The 22,020-nt window shown below is 50.8% G+C and overlaps 6 protein-coding genes across 6 annotated transcripts; 3 read left to right on the forward strand and 3 right to left on the reverse strand.

The window, feature by feature from the left end:
• Positions 1-661: 661 nt before the first annotated feature.
• Positions 662-3,088, forward strand: CCOS01_05015 (uncharacterized protein; the record flags this gene model as incomplete). The annotated part of the gene is made up of 1 exon (XM_060453196.1): positions 662-3,088. The coding sequence occupies one exon, from the start codon at positions 662-664 to the stop codon at positions 3,086-3,088; it is 2,427 nt and encodes an 808-aa protein (XP_060317154.1).
• A 284-nt stretch (positions 3,089-3,372) lies between these two features.
• Positions 3,373-5,220, reverse strand: CCOS01_05016 (uncharacterized protein; the record flags this gene model as incomplete). Its single annotated transcript, XM_060453197.1, has 7 exons — positions 3,373-3,788; positions 3,842-4,444; positions 4,494-4,588; positions 4,654-4,679; positions 4,756-4,838; positions 4,889-4,925; positions 4,981-5,220. 7 exons carry the CDS (start codon positions 5,218-5,220, stop codon positions 3,373-3,375), a joined length of 1,500 nt encoding a protein of 499 aa, XP_060317155.1.
• Positions 5,221-8,173: 2,953 nt separating this feature from the next.
• CCOS01_05017 (amino acid permease) lies at positions 8,174-9,760 on the forward strand (the record flags this gene model as incomplete). Its single annotated transcript, XM_060453198.1, has 1 exon — positions 8,174-9,760. The coding sequence occupies one exon, from the start codon at positions 8,174-8,176 to the stop codon at positions 9,758-9,760; it is 1,587 nt and encodes a 528-aa protein (XP_060317156.1).
• An 815-nt stretch (positions 9,761-10,575) lies between these two features.
• CCOS01_05018 (TPR domain-containing protein) lies at positions 10,576-12,273 on the forward strand (the record flags this gene model as incomplete). Its single annotated transcript, XM_060453199.1, has 1 exon — positions 10,576-12,273. The coding sequence occupies one exon, from the start codon at positions 10,576-10,578 to the stop codon at positions 12,271-12,273; it is 1,698 nt and encodes a 565-aa protein (XP_060317157.1).
• Positions 12,274-13,439: 1,166 nt separating this feature from the next.
• On the reverse strand, positions 13,440-14,366 carry CCOS01_05019 (pectate lyase C; the record flags this gene model as incomplete). Its single annotated transcript, XM_060453200.1, has 4 exons — positions 13,440-13,640; positions 13,717-13,767; positions 13,826-14,079; positions 14,159-14,366. The coding sequence occupies 4 exons, from the start codon at positions 14,364-14,366 to the stop codon at positions 13,440-13,442; spliced, it is 714 nt and encodes a 237-aa protein (XP_060317158.1).
• Positions 14,367-17,829: 3,463 nt separating this feature from the next.
• On the reverse strand, positions 17,830-21,706 carry CCOS01_05020 (uncharacterized protein; the record flags this gene model as incomplete). The annotated part of the gene is made up of 13 exons (XM_060453201.1): positions 17,830-18,131; positions 18,191-18,282; positions 18,333-18,575; positions 18,772-18,781; positions 18,946-19,024; positions 19,090-19,468; positions 19,552-19,578; positions 19,638-19,846; positions 19,923-20,104; positions 20,160-20,215; positions 20,271-20,731; positions 20,786-20,838; positions 20,887-21,706. Coding segments are annotated over 13 exons (2,913 nt in total), but the record flags the coding sequence as incomplete, so codon positions are not given.
• Positions 21,707-22,020: the final 314 nt, after the last annotated feature.

Here is a 22,020-nt window from a genome sequence, read left to right on the forward strand (position 1 = left end):
CGGGGTTCCTGTCCCTCGACCTCGTCTGGTGTCTGGCCACGTGCCGATTGATCAACGGAAGGGCGTCCGATGCTTTGAGTTGCGAGGCTTGTACGCTAAAACAACACCCTAAGAACAATTCAACGAACAGTACAAATTCACGATGATCTAGGATTCCGAGAAGCAACTGAGACGTCCTGCCAAATAAACACGCGCTCTACCATGGCATTTGTGAGCACATAGCGTTCGAGGCGAGTCATGTTGACTGGCCACCGAAGAGGAGGATTGAATTACCAAAGAATTACTACAGTGTCTCTTACTCCGTGGTAACATTGTTCCAATCGTTCGTTTATCCCGTCGGTCCAAGTTTTCCTACCCCTCACTATTTTATCTACTAGGTATAAGAGTAATAATAGGCGTTGTATCCATGCTTGCCATGCTGACTCAAAAAGAGCTGATCAATTGCGGCGTAAGCTGGCACCGCGTCTTGTCGCCTGCAGCTACCTTACCTCGCGCAGTTGCCAACTGCACCAATGACCACTTAGTGCTGCCTAAAGTCTTGCATTTCTCAACCTCCTTCTGAGCTGTGCCGACCCCTCCTTATTCTCCTCTTTCAACAGACGAGTGTTCGAGATCCTGCTATCTACGTTCATCCAAGCTTTGTTTCAGCGAGCGAATCGCCATGGAAGATGACTACATCCAACAAGCCAGAGTCTCCCCACACTGGGTGTCCGAGGGTAACACCTTCTGGTATCGCCAGAACCTCCCAGCCGGTAAATTCATCTTCATATATGTTGACGCCGTAGAGAAGCAGCGACGTCCAGCTTTTGACCATGACAAGCTAGCAAAGGCGCTTCAAGAGGGAACCGACCAAAAAGATGGAGAAATCGACGCTTTCAAGCTGCCCTTCACATGGATCGACCTTGAAGCCGAGTCATCCTCCGTCCGATTTCTCTATGAGGGAAAGAAATGGCGTTTTGACACTGAAGCAAACCTCAGTGAATGGGAGGGTGCGCTCAATCTGCCTACGACGCCATTCATCTCCAAAGAACGGGCATCTGTGCACTCGAACCACTCCGTCACTATCACTTTTGTCAACAACAGCAAGGCAGACTTGAAGAAGTATTGGATAGACTGGGAAGGCAAGCCAGTGCTTTATGGAGGGATTGGAAGTGGGTTAAGCAACACTCAAAGAACTTATGCCGGCCATGTCTGGAAATTTGTCGATGAGTCGGAGACTGTTAAGGCAATCTACGCCACACCCGAAGAGATTGTCTCCTCTGTGATCATTGATGAAAAAACGATGGATGAGCTCGGTCCTCGGGACCCAGAAGACGGTGTTAAAGAGAGAGATGGCGAGGAAACAAGCCCAAAGTCAGACTTGAGCGAGAAGGGCTCGCCCCACCTCTTTGTGCGAGGTTTTGACCTTTGGTGCCGGAATGCAGACAAGGAAGAGGTTCGTCTTTCAGACAACGGCGCCGAAGACAATCAGTATGATGATTCAAACATCTGGATATCTTCAGACAAGAAGTTTTGTGTCGCCTGGCAATTCGTCCCTGAGGAAGAGCACAAAGTGCACCTTCGCGACTCCGTTCCGAAAGATCAGCTTGAGCCGAAGCCTAAAAGCATCCGGTACCTGAAGGCTGGAGATCGCGTCAGAGTTGATCGTCCTCGTTTGTTTAACCTAGAAACGAAGAAAGAGGTCGTTACAGACGCTACTTTGTTTCAGAGCCCCTACGAACTCCGGAACATAGGATGGAGCCGTGATTCTTCGGAATATCGCTTCATATACAACGAGCGTGGCCATCAACGTCTACGTGTCATAGGAATCAACTCAGACGGCTTTGTTAGGGCTCTAGTTGAAGAGAGCAGTAACACATTCATTGACTACTCCACGAAGCTCAATCGACGTTTGATAAAAGATACCGATGAACTCATTTGGGCTAGCGAACGAGACGGCTTCAACCACCTTTACCTTTTCGATCTTCAATCAGGGAAGTTGAAATGTCAGATGACAACAGGAAAATGGAATGTGAAAGAGTTCGTTCGTTTCGACGAGGAAGCGAGAGTGGTTTGGTTCTCAGCTTGCGGAGTAGTCCCTGATCAAGATCCGTACTATACGCACTTGGCTCGCGTCAACTTCGATGGGACGGGATTCAAAGTGCTGACCGATGGAGATGGCACACACCACTGGACAATCTCTCCGGGGCAAGGATACTTTTTCGACACATGGTCGCGGGTGGATTCGCCCCCACGCACCACTCTGCGAAAGATGGAAACTGGAGAGCTGGTCGTACATCTCGAAGGTGACGAAGGGGATTCTCATCGTTTAGAATCAGACGGCTGGGTAGTACCTGAAAGATTTAACTGCCCTGGGCGGGACGGCGAAGAGTCTATCTACGGTATGATTGTTCGCCCTCCAGATTTTGATCCCAAGAAAAAGTACCCCATTCTAGAATCCGTCTACGCAGGCCCGCATGGGTTTCACGTACCAAAGGAATTCAGTGCCCTGCGTTCGCGCCGACAGTGGGCAGAACAGGGGTATGTTGTCGTTCAAATTGATGGCATGGGAACGAATTGGCGATCAAAAAAGTTCCAAGACGTTAGTTGGAAAAATCTCAAGGATGCCGGGTTCCCTGACCGCATAGCCTGGATCAAAGCTGCAGCAGAGACTCGGCCATGGATGGACACGAACAGAGTTGGGATCTTTGGGGGATCGGCAGGCGGACAGAATGCCGTGGGGGCACTTCTGTTTCATGGCGATTTCTATAAAGCAGCCGTCGCCGATTGTGGATGCCACGATAACAGAATGGACAAGATATGGTGGAGCGAGCAGTGGATGGGTTATCCAGTCGACAAGGCATACGAGGATTCATCGAATGTGGTCCATGCTAGCAAATTGACGGGAGCGCTGTTACTAATCGTTGCAGAGATGGACGACAACGTTGATCCCGCGTCGACTCTGCAGTTGGTGAATGCTTTGAATGATGCAGACAAGGACTTCGAGTTACTCTACATGCCTGGAGCTTATCATTGTTCAGGCAGGACCAAGTATGCTCTGCGGCGACAGGAGAAATTCTTCAGACAACATCTGCAAGCCTCGCAGTAGCAGCACGATCCTTCCAACTCAAGAGTCTGTTGAGAAACCCACTAGTTAAGAGGCATGTAGAATCTGCCACAAACAAGCGGTTACAACCCGAAGTCCAATCTTCCTGAGCTTGAAATTGGAAGACATTTCCCGTGATATGGGATCTCCCAACGCTAATTCTATTACGCTACTCTACAAATTATGATTTCCATGCCGGGCTCTAATACAGATGAAAGTCGAAAAGCTGCCGATGATGTCGGTGCAGATAAGCTCAGGTCGCATTCTTAGAAAGCACCCTGATGATCTCAGACTTTCCGTGCTCGAATCAAAACCTGATGCTCCGGATCTGGGAGCACGTTCACTCCAAATTCCACATTCTTGGATCGGGGCTGTCCATCTAAGTTCTTGATCTCATAGTTTAGAAGGAACTCCGCAAACATGAGCTTAATTTCGACATCGGAAAGGAATCTGCCCGGGCACGCATGCCTGCCGAAACCCCAACCAAGTTCCGTACGAGTGACGCTGACAAATGAGTGCTTGTGTGCCATCCCGTCTTGCTGGCGTTGACGGTACGACCGCATGCCATCGAACTTATGCGGATCGGGGTAGATGGAAGCGTCAAAGTTGATAGCGCTGGTTGGTAGTTCCATCTTCGTACCGGCAGGGATGTAAGTTCCGTCTTTCAGGGTCACAGGCTTCGTGGCCATGCGCTGGAAGGTAGCTTCGAACTCGTAAGAAACCGAACTTGATTCTGGTGGGAAGACGCCGACTTACTCAGATCAGGTGCATTCATTCTCAAACTCTCCTTCATCCAGCTGTCAAGTTTCTTCATCTTAGCAAGTGACTGCTTGGTAAAGATGCCACCAGAACTCTCCAAAACCTCCACCACCTCCTGACGAAGCTCCTCGGTGTACTCAGGGCATGCGGCAAGATCGTACAAAACTTGGACCATGGAAGACGAGGTTGTGTGGATGCTCGCCACGGCGAGAGTCATCTGCAGCAAGAGTTGTAGGTCCAGATCACCGGCCTTATCTGCGTGTTCCCCGCTAGACAGGTGATCGAGCATGGTGGGAGGGTTCTCCAGAGGTGCACCACCCAAGGCACTTTTCCTGGCCATGGACTTTGCGACGATTTCGCGCCCTTTGGCCCATTGTTTCTCCTTCTCTAGGCGTTCCGGGAGGAAGTAGGTGACGAACGGACGCAGGAAAGGAGGCCACTGCTTGAGAGCCGAGCCGTATTCGATTGCAGTGTGTACGAATGACATTGAGAGATTGGTCCATGCGGGATTTCGGGCTGCTTCATCGCTATGCATGATTCTCGCAGACAGGATCGCCACAAGCTCGAAGAAGTGCTGATAGGGTTTTACTGGTGTCCAATCTGGAAGAAAATTAGGCAAAGTGATGTATGATAGGACCATGGATCTCACCTGTCGGAGATCCAAGAAATTTCGGAAGGTGTTCTTGGATCATTCCATGGAAGACAGGAACGTAAGCACCTTTTGCCTTGGTTAGAATTGCGCTCCTGGAAGATTATAAAGAATTCAACAAACCCAAGCTGGGGTTCATCTTTGCTAGAATCTGATGTACCCCCCAAGCGTCGACACCTCCAATGCCTGTGTAGTTGACCAAGGCATCCCAGAAAGCAATGTCAGCATACATCATGACTTATTGATAATGAAATGAACTTACATTGTCGATCGAGGCTTTGAAGCTCAATGCCGGGTGACTCTTCAGCTCATCGACACTTGCAAGGGGCAAGACGACTTTGACACCTACACAAAGTCAAAAACTTTTTCTCCAGTTCTGCAAAAAGTAGACATACCATCCATGGTGTCGATTCCAAAAGGCTTGCTTTTGAACTGACCAGCGCATTAGCTGTGAGACGCACTGCAACTGTTCTGTAAGTCTACTTACCCGCTCATAGTACTTGTCGAGTAATTTCCTGGCGTTTGCCCCGTATGACCGTTTTCTGTTGAGAATATCGGACACCTCTTCCGAAAGCGGCGTAGGTACTTTCAGTCTCCGGCTCAGGACTTGTGACAGTATCCCCAAAAGCAGCGATGAGAGTAGCAAAAAGCTTGCTGTTGAAGACAGATGATGCCCATTCAACAACGAAGCATCGATGCGAATCGTCGTGGGTAGTAGGGAACCCATTTTTCTTCGAGCTTGGGGTCTAAATACTTGAGGTTAGGCAGAAGGGATACCAAAAGTACTTCAAGGAGAAAAGAACGCAAAATTGACTTCGAGCTCTGGCCGTCTTTGAAGCGATGAAGGTTGCAGGTTCGTCTTTACAAATGCTTAAAAGTTGAGAACTGGCTGTAGTTGATTCATGAAGACACCTTTGGAAAATTTAATAGACCTTAAATAAGACCTTGGTGCAGCATGAACATCTTGCTACCAGGCGCTAGCTTAGACGATGAAGCACGTCGTGGACTGGGTGGATCCGTGAACCGGACTGGCGCAGATCGACACCGCCCACTTCGAGGCGGACTCTCGGCACGCACCGAGTCCTCCATGCCAAGTAGCGAGCGCGTCATTCAGTTTCTAGAACCTCGAGTCTCAAGCATTTCTTATCTTGGTGGACTTCAGTGGATTCATAGATACTCCGTGTCTCAGTTCGGTAGCCGGCGGGAGAGTGCAGGTTTCATACGAACTCGAGGAAATGTTGGCACGCGCCGTTAAGTCTACTGTCAGCACTGCTTAGTGTCCATGTATGCCACAATTCAATATCTAAATTTCCACCGGTAAGTCTTTTCATGGGTTTGGTAGGCTGTATGAGCATACTGCTCACTCCGAGAGCTTGCTCCAAAAGCAGCTTCCCAGGCTTCCAATAAGCGAGTGTGTTACTTCCAAATGCTACCTTATACACGCAGTTCTACAGAATCTGGGAAAAATTCTTACTGCCTGCATGGTTGATTTTGGAGTGTATGGCCTCTGTTCACCGTCCCACTGATCTCAATTACAGATAAGAACTAGGCACAGGATTCAATGATTTTGGTGCACTCCGTCGGGATTTGAATCAATACAGGTACATATAACTACAGAATGCTTGTGTTACAATATCTCAGGCTCTACGCCTTCCTGGACAGCATTAGAGATACTTGACCTGGAAGCGGATCTCACTTCGAAGGTCAGTGATTGTTTCTAGTTGTTGGTATCCGTATCACAGGATATTTGGTTCGAACCGTGGGTTGACGAAGAGATCAATTGAACTATATGAATTTCTGCGTGTGTAAAAGGGAGGTTCCAACCGTAGGTTGGGCAGGCCGCGATAATCGGAAGTATGGGCCGTAATTGGCCACTGCGCGGCCGGCCGTACGCCGAGGTCGAATTGGACTTCCAATCCGACACTAGTACTTGTAATGTAATGCCTGTAGGCAGTTGAAGTATGGGCCATAGCGACCGACAACTTAGCCACTGGCGTACTACTCTGTCCAAAAAGAAGCGGTATTAACACGTTTACCGAGCTCTAACTCACCGCTGTCAGCTTTGACTTGTTATTTTCTACGGCGATGCGGTGTCGTGTGTTTAAAGGCAAAGTGTGGGAGCCGTTACAGTGACATTGCGGGATCTGCATAGCCGTCAATGTTACGGAAAATAAGAATATTGGGTTCATGAAGCCGAACGGGGAATTTTGAACCTTCGCGGTACTGTGCAGGAAGCCGCCCCCGGGTATTGATCCCACTCATGCCGATGTGGAGTCTTTATCGGGTCTTGCTGTTCGGCAGACGGCGCCTTCGGGCGCCGGTTAATCACAGAAGACTCATAAGTGCATGCGTCAGATATTGACATCATTACCAAAGTAGAGTGTTAAGCCAAGGCTGAAATGCGGCTGGTGCTACGCTCGTACAACTTGGCAATTGGCGCAGCTTGGCTGCCGGTCCTGATGCCTTAAGCCTAAACGACAGCGCGGGTTTTTCGCTATGTGGAAGTCCGAGAGTCCGAGGTTCAAGCATAGTGTACATGATTTCTTCACCAAGCTTGTTTAGCACTTGTAACACTCTTGCACCGCATTCCATATTTTTCCTCATTCTACCCTCCTGAACTTATTTATCTTGACGCAGGTTGCGGCCGTCATGTCAACCGTGGTTTCTACCCCACTCATCAACGATAAAATACCAAGTGAGCGGGAGCTAGGGTTTTCACATGGTGGGCCTAGCAACCAGAAGCCCGAATGTACTTAGTCTTAGATATCGGCGTTCTTGGACTCTCATTACTAGAAGTCACGCCATCCATGATAGAGCTTTTATATCTTCGACGTGTTTTGCTAAATCGTCCAGATCCTATCCCAGGCCCCTTTACGCTCGCTTTTGTAGTGCTTGTTACTAAGCAAATCACCCCAGAGCTAAGAGCCGGCGGCCTGTTCCCCCGCAAAGCGTGGTCAAGCTCTTGCGTAAGATTTTCTTCACGCCCATGCAATCAGTGGATCTAACCGGCACCCAAACTCCGTCTTCAGGACCACAATCGATCTCTCCGCTGACTCTCTGCTCCATCAACTTTGCGGGGAGGAAGATTCGCATGTTCAGAGTACGTAACGGCATCAGAACCACAACCGGCTCCGGCTCGATACCTTCATGGCTTTCATGTATTGCGTGCAGTTTTATTACCAGACTTGGAGTAGCGCTGGATCATGAGCTTAACCTTAGTAAGGGTGCCCAGCGACTAGGTTCAGTGACATTCCCGGATAAGTGTCCGGCACTTGAATGGCCAGCCTAGCCAATCCCTCCCCCTAACTGGGAGATATTTCAGGGATCTCTGGTTTCTAGTGGCGATACCGATATCAAAAGGGATGATTCCCCCGCGACCCAAGTCGCACCATCAGACCATTGGCACATTGAAAGAGTGCCGCCGGGCATCTGGAGTATAACAAGTTGGGGGCGCCGTCGGCGAAATTGTTCAATTGAGCAGCAATTGGAATGACAAGACTGCCGATATCGAAATTTCGTGGATGCCGCTACTGGATCTCTCGGGTACTTTCAGGTAGCACCGGGCCGGTCGCGTTTGGATGTCTATCTAGACAGGCCCGCCTCGACTTTCCTCCCCAGAACTTCTCGGAGACCAGCAGCAGGCTCGTATGCATCTTCCTGACTCTCAACACGCTCCAAGCATGGATCGCGATACGAAACTCCACGACGAAAGCGAGGCCACGGCCCCCAATGTCAACAAGACACGATCGGCCGACCAACACGATGTAGCCATCAACGCGTCTGGCCACGTCCAAGAACTTGAGCGCAACTTCAATCTACTCTCACTCGCCGGTGTTGGGTTGGTAGTCGGCAATGTCTGGCCAGCTATCGGCGGCTCAATCCTCGTCGCCATCTTCAACGGCGGTCCCCCGGGCGTCCTATACGAGTTCATCGCCGTGTCCGTCTGCTACTGGACCGTCGCGGCCAGCATCGCCGAGCTAGCAAGCGCCATCCCTTCGTCTGCCGGAGTGTACCACTGGGCCTCCGTCACACCCGGCCGCCGATGGGGCCGCGTCGTGGGCTTCTTCGCCGGATGGTGGAACTACCTTGCGTGGATTCTCGGCGCGGCCAGCATGGCATCAATTTTCGGCAACACGGTGGTCCAGATGTACGCGCTCAACCACACGGGTTTCGAGGCCAAGCCCTGGCACGTCTTCATCGTCTACATCATCGCGACATGGCTTGCATGCGCCATTGTCTGCCTGGCTAATAGTGCTATGCCGCGGATTAACGATTTTGGTGTCTTCGCGATTGTAGCAGGTTTCCTCATCACCGTCATCACTGTAGCCGTCATGCCCGGTCGAGACGGACGGCCGCCGCATGCATCATCCTCCTTTGTTTGGACCGAGTGGACCGCCGACATCGGATATCCGAACGGCTTTGTCTTTGTGGCCGGAATGTTAAACGGAGCTTTCAGTGTCGGTGCCGTCGATGCTACGACCCATCTAGCGGAAGAGATCCCGAACCCGCAGCGTAATGTCCCCATTGCTCTCGGGCTCCAGCTGGGCATTGGCTTCATCACCGGGTTCTGTTATTTGGTCACCATCATGTACGCGATCAACGACTATGATGCCCTCTTTGAGTCTCCGTATCCCATCGCCGAAATCTACCGTCAAGCCACCGGCTCCGCTGCTGGCGCGACTGGGCTGCTCGCCCTCGTACTCATATGCATCGGTTTGACGCTCATGGGTCTATACATCACCTGCGGTCGAACACTATGGGCCCTTGCCCGTGACGGCGCAAGTCCCCGTCCCTCCCTTCTCGGACATGTAAGCCCAAGGCTGGGCATGCCCATGTGGTCTACAGTCTTGTCAGCCATCCTAGTCACGGTTCTTGGAGCAATCTATGTCGGTAGCACGACAGCTTTCAACGCTTTTGTCGGGAGCTTCATTCTTCTCTCGAGTAGCTCCTATCTCGCTGCCATACTACCTAACCTCCTTTCAGGGCGGAAGATGGTCGCGTACGGGCCCTTCCACATGCGTGGATGGATTGGGTTCGCCATTAACGGCATCGCATGTTCCTACATGTTGGTGTGGTTCGTCATCTACTGCTTCCCTTTCGCTCTGCCGACCAATGCCCAGTCGATGAACTACGCATGCTTGATATGGGGCGGCTTCACCATTTTTGTTGGTCTATGGTGGTTGCTGGGGGCAAGAAAGGGGTATGAGGGTCCGACAACGACGGGCGGTGCCGTGATAGAGGCAGCATCTCACCACCATGCGGCCTAAGCTACTTTATATTTAAAAGTCTGAATGTCTTTTCAATGTCAACGACTTGTACCAAATGCATGTCTACAGCTCATGCGTCCCTGCGTGCAGTAGCCTTCTTGTGACTAGCACCAACTACTTTACACAGATATGCATGCCCCATGGAGAGATACCCGCTCTATTGAATATTCAAGCGATTTGAGCACAGATCTCTCCGCTCACTCAAATGTTTCCGCCGTTATGAGGAATAAAAGATTCCGGACAAAATGTTGTCCTGTATCGATACGGGATTGATTCAAGGCAGTCGTGGCTTGGCACTACAGCGGGAAAGTATCTATGTGTGAGACACGTCTTATGACACCTCAGCCGACCGTTGTGGCAGCGCAGAATCGGTTTCGCTCGGCTCGTGAAGTCGTCCAAGCTATCAACCATGTCATAGAAGCAGGAAGCTACACCACAGCCCGTGTGAGATGCACAAGACTCCTCTACCTTTCGACTATCACTAACACGTAGAAGCAAGCGTTCAGATGAATATGTGCGTATCAGTGCTTTGACTTACCGGGGTTTCAGCAATGTTTCCGGGCGGAAGGTTTTTAGGTTCACGACGTGGGACAACGGGAACGGTGGGATTGAGGGGGGAAACTACGCAGGCGGCGAAATGATAGTCCGACGCGGAACGTCTACTAATACATCATTGACGGCAGTTGTCTCAACCAATCGACACCCACCCCAACATCCCGTTCCTCCCCCAGCTCTTGCACCCCCGGGCTTTCACAGGTACGATTTGATATAGGCAAGATCTCCCATCAGCCAGCTGGCGCCAAGCATCTGCCAAAATGAGAAGCAAGGCTACATCGTCTGCCCTCAGCTCATATAACGACACCGCCTATGCGTACAACCTCGGCACATTCCACCGCGCCGTGAGTACTTCAAGCCAAGATGCCCAGGTCTGGTTCAACCGCGGCCTAACGTGGGCGTATGCCTTCAACCATGAGGAGTCAGCGAGGTGCTTCCGGAAAGTCATTGAGTATGATCCCTTCTGCGCCATGGCTTATTGGGGGCTCGCATTCGTCCTTGGGCCCAACTATAACAAGCCATGGAAGGTCTTTGATGGAGAGGATCTTGCCGATACGACCAAACGCGCACATCATACGATCATGCAGGCAAAGAGCCACTCAGGGAAGGCTACGCCGGTCGAGATTGCGCTCATCGATGCACTGTCTTGCCGTTATCCGCAAGAGAAGCCGGCGGAAGATTGCTCTAAGTGGAATGAGGATTATGCCCAAGCCATGGACTCGGTGCTTCAAGCCTACCCCGATGACCTCGACGTGGTCGCCTTGTGGACAGATGCCACGATGAACGTCACGCCTTGGAAGTTGTGGGACTACAGGACTGGAAAGCCAACGCCAGGCGCCAGGACGTTGGAGATCAAAGACGTGATGGACCGCACATTCAGGCTAAGAGGCTCTTTGCAACATCCAGGCCTACTTCACTTATATATCCATCTGATGGAAATGTCGCCAACTCCGGAAGCCGCCTTGACTATAGCTGATAATCTCCGCGGGCTTGTCCCAGACGCGGGGCATCTCGAGCATATGCCCACGCATCTAGACATCATATGTGGAGAATACCGTCGCGCCATCGCTTCCAACTCTGACGCGATCCGTGCCGACTCTAAGTTTCTCGCTCGCGAGGGTCCTCTCAACTTCTACACGCTGTATCGGTCTCATGACTTCCACTTCAGGCTATATGCCGCCATGTTGTGCGGTCAGTCCCGGGTAGCCCTCATAACGGTGGAAGAGCTCGAGTCGACCATATCCGAAGATCTACTACGAGTCGAGTCACCACCAATGGCAGACTGGCTCGAGGGTTTTCTCGGTATGCGAATGCACGCTCTGATACGCTTTGGACGTTGGGAAGCTATTCATGCTCTTGAACTCCCGCGAGACCCCAAGCTTTACTGCTCAACCACCGCCATGACACATTATGCAAAGGGTATAGCCTACGCTGTGCAGGGCCGAATTGAAGAGGCGGAAAAGCAGCGCGTATTATTCGCCGAGGCAGTTAAACGGGTACCGGAATCGCGCTCAGTCTTCAACAATACTTGCCTGTCAATTCTCTCCATTGCCGAGGCTATGCTGGATGGAGAGTTGGCGTACCGAAAGAAGGATTACGACGTCGCTTTCGCCTATCTGCGCAAGGCCGTGGAGAGAGACGACGCCTTGCCCTACGATGAGCCTTGGGGCTGGATGCAACCAGCACGACACGCGCTCGGCGCGCTGCTGCTGGAGCAGGGTCATGTCGAGGAGGCAGCGGCTGTCTATAGTGCAGACCTGGGAGTTGACGAAACCTTGCCCCGGGCTCTGCGGCACCCCAACAATGTTTGGGCACTCCACGGATTCTACGAGTGTCTGATGAAGTTGGGCAGGGTTGACGAGGCCAAGATCCTCAAGCCGCAGCTCCAGCTAGCTCTAGCCGTGGCGGATGTTCCTGTCAAGTCTTCCTGCTTCTGTCGCTTGAAGACGGTCGATTGACAGGTGCGGTCCCTGAGGCCTCCATTCCAGCGTCGCCTCAGAGACCTTGAGAGACCACGTGCCAGTTTATGACACTGGTCCCTGGGCGAGGAAATGGACGGTGCAGTGAGATAGATCATTGAAACACACATCTTCAGACTGACAAGAGCATTGGACGGAACGGACATGGGCATTATGGGAAGGGACTGCATCTACGGAAAGCATTCGTTTCGCGCTTTAGCAGAACAAGAAGAGACTCCTCTTGCTTCACTGGGATAGCAATTTGCTATGGAGACAGGTAAGGTCACAAATATGAAAGGCGTTGGTTTGTGAATGCTTTGCGCGCATGCGTGTGGGATCCGTCTTCTCTTAGTTTTATCAGTTCCGTGATCAAGTCTCCCCGTCTTTAAGCATTCCAAATGATGGATACACTCCAAGGGTGTTGATTTCACTGTTTACTTCAATCTAGAGAAAGCTATAAATTTTATACAACACAGAGGTCTCAGTTCTATACACGTAGATTCCAGAGCAGAAGCCCAACTAGTTCATGGCCAGTGAAAGTGGGTCAAGGCCACCGTCTTGACGATTTACAGACTCTATTCTGCCCATCAGTCTTGCAAGCTCCAAAGAAAATATGACCTCGCATCGGCGTTTGTAACTCGCGCTGCTGCAAATGTGAGGCCACTTCACAAGTTTAGAAGATAAGGGAAGCCGGTGGGCGGCGGACTTCCGACTGCCTAATTGGCAAGTTCTAGGCCGACGCCAAGAAGAATTGCCAAGTGATGCAAGTCTGAACCTACCAATTTACTTTGAGTTACTCTCGGGGAGGAGCTATTGTGAAACACCGGTAGTCATCAAATGAGAAATCTAGCAACGCTTTACAGTCACAAAGAGTTTCGGGTCGTACCTGCAAAAGTTGAGTAGCCTGGATGAGCCAAACTGAAATTATTCGAGAAACAGAGGCAACACTTTCCATTCCAATGGTCAGTGTGACTTTTACAACTACTTGGAGGAATGAATAGTGCAAGTATATACGTGGCCTCCCGGTTGTGTTTGTATAGATATGTACAAGAAGTCAAAATGGACTAGATCTAGCCCAATGTTTAGTTTTCCAAAGTTCCCGGTGTGGTCTTACAGCCGCCGGGGCATTGAACAATGAAGTCTACAAGAAACCGTGCCTTGTGTGCTTAGCCGGAGCAGGTGCCAGCCTTGGAGGGTTCGCATCCACCAGCGCAGCCGTTGTACATCTGGCACTTAGTCTTGGTGTCGGCGCAGACATTCTTGAGGGTGGCGGTGTCCTTGTAGGTCAGGTTGATTCCGGCCAGCTCCCCGCCGTTCTTGGCGGTGACGCCCTCCATGTAGACGTTGCGCTTGCACTGAGTCTTGCACTATGAAGGTTGAAAGAAAGGTTAGCTGGTTTTGTTGCCAGACAAGAGGTATATTTTCCAGAAATTATCAACGTACGTTTCCGCAAGAGCGGTAGAGCTTGCCGTAGTCCTCGACGTAGTAGTTGATCTTTGGTCACCGTTAGCATTGCTTATTTGAGAGCGAAGAGCAGTCGATCGACACCCACCACGTTGACAGTACCGCAGCCGTTGTGCTGAATGACCTTGTCAGAGGCGTGGTACGCACCACCACCGACAATCCAAGTCTGGGTTCCGGCCTTGTCGTTCTTGATGGATATGGCGTCCTCGCAGACGTCCTCGAACCAGACGAACTCAAGAGTGCAGTGTCCATTGCAGTGGACACCCTCAGCCTGGTTTTTACCGATGATGGCATTCTTTAGGGTTCCGCCAGCCTGAATGTAGAAGACGGAGTCCTTGTAGTCTTGGAAAAGGGAACTATGTTAGGTACCTGCCCTCGGGCACATGTAATATGTGTATGATGGGGCGCGTTGACCACTCACCGCCCTCGGACTGGCCACCGCAGGCACCGGACCCGCGGTCGAAGCGCTGCCACTTTCCGTCGTAGACCTGTCCAGCCTTGATCTCGATGTAAGACTTGGAGGTTACGGTACCGGTAGCCTTGGGAACACCACCAGTGTAGCCGTTGCAGGCGAAAGCGCCGGGAAGGGCAGCCAACAAAGGCACCAGGCCAAACTTGAGGAACTGCATGATAAACAAGAGTATATACACTAGCAGAAATACAGAATGAATGGAATAGTTTGTTAAAGCTGAAAGAAGGTGAGAGTGATAGACAGACAGAACTGAATGGGAATAGGTCGGACAACCCGAGGACTTATATGCAAACCTTCTCAAGGCAAAGGTTCCTGGTTCACACAAAGTCTGCCAAGGCTGAAAATCTCACACTATCCCTATCGCAACTTGGCCACTCATCAGGAAAGCCTAGGCAAACTAACCAAGTATCGCCTGGGTCAGGAGCAGGGGGGGGGGGGGGTTTTCCTCAAGCCCGCGGGTGAAGACACGACGGATCGCAGAGGGATTCAGACCATTGGCGGACATATGAACAGGCGGGCCCGGGAGATGTCTGCATGGTTGCTTCTGCGCGATGCTTACACGTAGTTGCTGATGGAGTCGCTTTGGAGATTTGCTCCGCGTACCGGCGTCTGCGTTGGAAACTTGGTCGTGTTCTGGTCCCGCTGAGTGCTATACCTGGCAGTCACTTGTTGTCAATACTGCATGTAAGGGGAGGCACAGTGCATGTGATGAAACTCCTGGGCTCAGTTGACCCAGAAGGAGCCTGACTCAAAGGGAGAAGAAGCGCCCTTCACTGTCCAATTACTGGGTTCTGCCATATTACAGATTGCCACCAAGACCTGAGTCTGTGGTGTACCTGCAGATGTGTGAAATACTTCATCGGATCACGGATGACGGTGTGACGGTAAGTTGTCAACCCCTTCGGCGTCCGGCCAGACGCGACCCAATCGGACGGTAGTTCCGACCTCAAAAGGAGATTAAGCTATGTGGTAACGAATCTGGGAGCCCAACGACCAGGTTCTTTGCGCAAGGGGCTTCTCTGAGTTGGCCTCTTTCCAAGCAGCAGACGAAGCAAGCGTGTCCAACGAAAGTGATACCGTGATCCTACTAACATCCTATCCCGGAGGTCACAACAATATTAGTCTATCGGCGGGCGTGGGACCAACGCGAAAAAGAGTCCATTCTATTAAATCGGTTGTTGTTGGTGGTGGTCTGTAAGGCGGAGTTGCCAAGACTCTTGTGTACACGATGGTATGGATTGCCGCAGCTAACAACCTGGTCCGGTGCTGGATGTTGATTAATGCCAAGAGTCAAACTCGCCCCAAAGGCTCTTGTTCGAAAATTGCCAGGGGAACTTTGCCCCGCATACCGTTCTTTTGGACGATGTTTTCCCATCATTCCTATGGCAGTCTGGCGAGGAAAAAGAACTCACCGATCCAGTTGTTGTTCAGGCTGGACTCTCCTCAAGAGTAGGTATCATCGGAAGCGGACGCCCATCCATCGGCCCCACCGCGATCGAGACCAAGGACCCATGTCCTGTTCTCCGGGAGTCTGTCTGACCATACCTAACCTTATGTAGCACCCATGTTGTCGTCGGTGTTCTACCAGCACGTTTGATGGCTGTCATCTGAAGTTCTGAGGCAGCCCTCGCCTACCCTTGCTGCACTTCTTTATTCCTTAGAATCCTGACCACCTCTTATCGAGCTCATTGGACCAACATTTACGCTTCCCACGTGCCCAGCCTTTGGGACCTGCCTGTTGCCTTTCCACATTTCAGGGGCATTTGGGATTATCTCCCGCTTTTCCTCCATCCGAGGGTCCGGTTATGTGGCTATGCTGGATGTCAATCAGGCTTCTCTCGGCAACGTACAGGCAACCGGGCGAATTATTCTCTTCCCGTCGTCTTGCGGGCGTTGAAAATGGACACATTTGCCCACCTCACCGTATTATGGTATCCATTTCACCTGAAATTCTTAGACTGTCAACGGACGCTCCGTCAGTATTGATATTCTTGAGCATGAGGAACATGGTAATCACACAGTTCTTGGTATTTTCATTAGATACTTACTTGGCGCTTCCAATTGAGGTCGTTCCCGATGGTTCTCCCAAGGGTCGTCTTCCTTAACATGGCCCGACATTCCATATGAGGGAGAGGGGTTGACTTCCTTCTTTCCAGGCGGGGCTCCCTCCTTTCCAAATACCCCATAATCTCTGTGCAGACACAAGGATATTTGAGACTGTCACCCGCATAGGTCTTATTAGGCTTAAGACTTCGGCCGACTTTGTTGACAACGGACCCAAACCGGGAACGATCGGAAACCCCCTCCCCATGAGCTTCGTCTACCCGATATCACTTACAAAATGGGGTCATCCATCCATTTAAGCTCACGGGCTGTCTTTGTTGAATGTGCGGACCAGCGGCATCCATGCTTTGGTCACATAAGTAGCCGTGCTTGGAAGACCACGTGAGAGGTTTTTCATCCTGGCTCTCGGGGGCTCCCCACGTTTGTTTGCCGCTAGAGAGCAAAACCTCCCAGCTTGACGCGAGCGAAACCTAATACCCCGGAGTTTGGCAGAAAAAGTCGGATGTTGTCAGTCTTCCTTATCTTTCAACACCGAGCGCCCGTTCTATGACGACCTTCCACACTGGGCCTGTAATTGTCTGGCCAAAGATTCTAGGTGAACTTCTCAAGCAAGTACACTACCTCCCCATGGGATACATCTTCGAACACATATGCCCATCCTGACGTACCTGGTGTTCTATTCCCTATGAAGACCGCTTTGTGTGGTGCGATCCTGAAAAAAAAGTCGAGGGCCGAAATTCACTCATCCCTTCTTGAGCCCTGCCGCCAAGCTTCCCGCGACTTCGCCGCCATGCATACCAGAGTCTTGGCAAATCTCAATTTTCTGCGTTCACCTGGTTGCGAGCGCTCACTGCAGCAGCATTGCCGCGTCTTTTTCTCAATGCTCTCGCTGTCGGTAATCTTTCTATTCTTTCCTAGGTCTACTAATCTCCGTGGGCAACATGAATTGGCGGAAACAGGACCAAAACTTCCTCCTAAGCCGTTTCTTTTACGTGTCATTCCCCACAGAGTTCTGTGATCATAATCTGCAACTCACTCATTCGGTTTCGACCTTCAACAACCGGGCCAAATGCCCCGACTTCAGCATGACGGGCAATGACAGATCTGAAAGCCGAAGTACTCGCCGACCAGAGAACGGAAATACTGGCCGCGATACGAACAGTACCGTTGCACCGTGATCGAGTTCACATGACAAACATGTTTAATTTATTCTAAGGAGTTCTCGGTTGAGGTGTCCCTAGGATGCCCGTGATCCACTGCCTGCAATTCTCCTTCCAATTGGATCTTCATCCGATCTAAACTTTATAGCTCTCGACTCTGGCGTTGACGTGTGACCGGATCATCCAATTCCCTGACGCTAAGTCTCAAAATATAATTGTGGCTGCTTTGAGATGTTGTGTTATGTCCGGAGGCGTTTTCATGTTGAACGATCGGAATATACACATCATCGGGCTTTTTTTTTGAATTTAAGTAACTTCCCGATGTTTCGTCACGGACCTTGACAGATGAACCGAAATAATAATCAAAAGTACTTCTCTTCATGCACGGCAAACCCATCACTCCATGATATCTATGATCCGTCTCATCCGTTCCTTGATCGTAACGACTTCCTGTTCCAGGCGGCGTCTCAACTCGGGGTTCTCCTCGCTTTCTGTCGCAACATTGTCATTTCTGATCAGATCAAGAACCGACGTAATCGCGGCCAACCCAGTACGGACGATGGCTTGTTGCTCGGTCTGGACATTATCTGCTAACAGCCTCACTCTGCTCTTGAACTCCGTCATGTGGTTCTCAAACAGATCCACGCGACCAACAGCACTGCGGATAATGTTTTTACGTCTCCTATCGCTCCCTCCTCCTACACTCAGTGCGATTAACAACGTACTCTAAGATCTGGGCTGTATGATAACAACTCACCATATTCTGCGTTACACCTCCTATAAGGCGCCTCCATCGCTTTGCCAAGTATGGATGTTCGAATGCCGGTAAGTGCGTCTATACGTAGCGAGCTATCTCGAGGGTGAGTTTGAGGCCTTTCTCGGAAGATTGAGCTGCTTACTTCAAGTCAGCGCCGGTTTTATCCGTGAGATCCTCTACTTGGGACTCCATGATATTCTTGTGGCAGATCAGAGTTTCCTGGAGGAGATCGGTGACTCCAGGAAAAAGCTCAAGCTCATTTTCTACCATTTGACCATCATTAGCGGAGTGATCCCAGTATGTGAATGACAGCTCCTCACCAAGAAATTCCAGTGCCCAGTCCATCTGGCTTTGGATTAGACGACCGCTCTGCTCTAGTCTGGCCCTGCAAAATGTGCACACCGAGTCCCATTGAGGTGTCACATCCCCAGCCATGATGCATATCATCTCCTGATTCCAATCATGCCACCCGGCTTTGTCGGTACGATGGTTCCCGAAATTGCGACAGAACGCTGAATAGGTCCCTTCACAGACTTTTAAGTAAAAAGTCACTATGCATCACTTACAAAATTTCGACTTACCATGCGCCCACTGAAATCTAGTTAGCTAGGCACATGCGGAAAGAACTCGAGCGACGTACTGGATCCCATTCCAAGGCGGCATTCGCCGCTGCAGTCCTCCAAGTATTGTTGCGTCGATCTTGCACGTTCAGAGTCAGGCAGATTGATCGTCTGAGGAGCTGGTAGACCACATACTGTCATAGACTTGCATTCTGAACTCATCTTTGATCGACGTCCCAACGAGGCTGAGATCTGAATTCCTTCTTGTCAACTCCTGATTACCGACTATCAGTCAAAACTTCCAAAGTCAAAGAGGAGTTGTCTTGCGGATTCTCTGACCCTCTTCAACCGAGACTCGATCACATTCAGCGTGTCGCGAATGTGGAGCTTTTGTTCAGCACCGGCGCTTCCTGCACCAGACTCAACCCACAATGCAGCTTCTCCAAGTATAGCGGGAATATCGTTATCGATGTATCTCTTGGCAATACTCAATTGACTGTCCGCAATAATGCCGAGGCAGTGCTTTCGTAGAGCAAGGATACCGCTGAGCTGCAGTGATGGGAGGGCCACGTCTCTCGGCTTGTGACGTTCATCCCAGTATAGGATGTTGCTAACGCAAAACACCGCCAGATTTCCGCCTGGAATCTTGTCTTCGTAAGCCGTTCGAAGTTGCCTGGTGATAATGGTGTTGCGGGTCTTTATCAGATACTCTTTTAGTCTATTGCGAAGGTCGGCATGTCAGCTTGCATTGAGGCCAGGTTTCTGTACTCATTTGACAAGGTTGAAGGTCACGTAACTTACTCGAATAAATTCTCCTTCAAGACTGCACTGTTAAGGCAATGCGAGTTAATTATAGATGCAAAAGCCTCTGTATAGATGGGTCTTACTTAGTTCGCCTATGTTTGCTGTGGAGTTGAATCGATTCTTTTTGTTGCTCATCTGTCAATTCCGTCGTCTCCAACTCGTCGATTTCCGCTAGGCTAAGATTGACATCTTCAAGATTTGCCTGAGTAGTTGAAACTGCATTGCTCAGTTGCTGGATACGGTCTGCGTGTCGGCCTCGCCAATCTTTCATGGCTTCTTCAACTCGAATGTCCTGTGGTTCAGTGGTCAGCAAACCGCTGAAACATTATAGCAAGGTGGGGGACCTGGAGATTCTAAAACGTGCTCACATCAGACTTTGTGCAGACGATCCCAACTTTAGACAACCCTGCCTGTTGCGCAAGTTCAAAGACACTTTGCACACCGACATCTGTAGTCGCCCGCCCAATGTTGCATATGGCAAAAATCTCATCACATTCGACCAGATATCTTTCAGTGATAAGTCTCCGTGCCGAGTTGGAGTCACGCAGTCCTAAGAGTCATATATTAGGGATATTTGGACCTTATCAAAGGATGCTTTACCTTACCAGGAAGATCGACGAGGATTAGACCCTTACTCAGAATATGTGAGGGCAAAAATACCCTAATCCCTGTCAGAAAACTTCACTACACGAACTCTGAAGTGAGGCAAGACTTACTTGATCTTACGGACGAAAGGCCAAACAGCTGGCGTTCGTGTATCTACCGACTCGGATGTCAGATACGTCAGGAAAGCAGCGCAACTATCCCGCGAAGGCTTCTCATGTCTTCCTTCAAGCGGTAGGTCCATTCTTCGCAGCCAAGAACGAAAGGCTCTTAGGACAGTGGCTTCCTCCTCATTGATAAGGAAGTCTTCGCTCGCCAGCTGACTGCGGAACATGGACCGGAAAGTGTCCCGAGCGACGTTTGCTTGCTCTTCAATATCGACAACTGTTGCCGCCCCATCATTTCTCCTCAATTCTCCCGCGTTCAGGTGAAACATTCGATACGATTGAAGCAGTTCCTTCATCTGATCCATGAGCTCATCCTGACTGAATAATTCCACGTCAATAGTGAAAGCATCCCCGTCCTTATGGTGATACTCGGTGACAACGCAGGTGCATGCGGCCCCGCTATTGCTCTAGCATACGTTAACCGACGGCTGCGATGCTACGCAAGGTCTTCCATAACCTACTGTTCTAGCGAGGTTCTTTTGATCCAGAAGGGAATTCAAGACGCTACTTTTACCTGTGCTCGTAAGATAAGGTCCCTTCGATCATAGTACTAGACGCTCACCAACGCCGGAATCTCCAACAAACCCAACAGTCCGCGTCGAAGGTCCTTCAAATTGGGACAGATCCAGTGCTTGGCCATGCAGTCGTCTGATTGTTGAATCGGGGTTGATGTGAAGAGGGCTGTCTTCGAGAACACCTGCCAATTGAGTCATCAATGCCTTGGCGTCCTTGATGGCATTTTGGACCGCTGGATCGTAGAAACGACTCTCTGGCAGCTCCTCATCCTTGACATCATGATACACCAGGGCTGCTTCAGAACGTCCCCGCGATCGACGAGGAGGGCGCGGGCTCAAGGAGTTTTGCCTAAAGGCAGGCGTAGGATTGCTTGGTTGAGGAGTCCGTCGCCCAGCATCTTCGAACAGATTTGACAGTGCGGCTCTAATATCGGACAACCCCATATCTACTGGTGTGCGATCGAGGCGTTCGATAATCAGCCGATCCAGACGATCAGTGATGCTTCCAATCTCGGGGGAGTCCCGAGCTGGATATCGTTCCCCAGGGAGACTATCAGCAGCCCTATAGGAGAGTGGAGAGTGCGGGGCTGATGTCAGCGGGGAGGTTGATGCTCGAGCAGCCCCTGGGCGAGTAGTCGGTGTACGAGGGATCGACGCTCCAGATATTGGAGACTCTGTCCATGCCTCAGTCTCAACTGATGGAATAGGCTCATCTGGAGACACTCGTCTCGGCAATATTGGTTCCGGAAACAAGGTGCCACTTCTGACGATAGATGGAGAGCGACTCGACTCAGGAGTGAAAATTGGTGCAGACGATCCTCGAGACGTCGTCGATGCTGCTGCTGACTGGTGCCTGTTTGGAAATGAAACTGGCGGAGAACCTGAGAGTACTTGTTCCTGGGGAAACAATGCGGCCCAAGGCGGGGGTTCAGAAGCCGTGGTCCTTGGGGGACCGGCCGTGGCCGAGGATCGCTGATGGTAGTATTCCAACGTTAACTGAGTGGGTTTCTTGACGGAAAGGATTGATATTGGGGTTTCGAGGAGAAGAACTCACAACTCTTGACATCCTTTAGAACTCGGCGGTGAAAAGAAAGAACCACGAAAAGCTGCGAAGTCGGGCGCTTTAGCCAGGTGAGCGTGCTGCCCGCCTCTTCAAATAAGTTGGTGCTCCATTTCTCCCA

Source organism: Colletotrichum costaricense (assembly GCF_030867565.1).
Source record: "Colletotrichum costaricense strain IMI 309622 chromosome Unknown Scaffold_4.1, whole genome shotgun sequence".
NCBI lineage: Eukaryota > Fungi > Ascomycota > Sordariomycetes > Glomerellales > Glomerellaceae > Colletotrichum > Colletotrichum costaricense.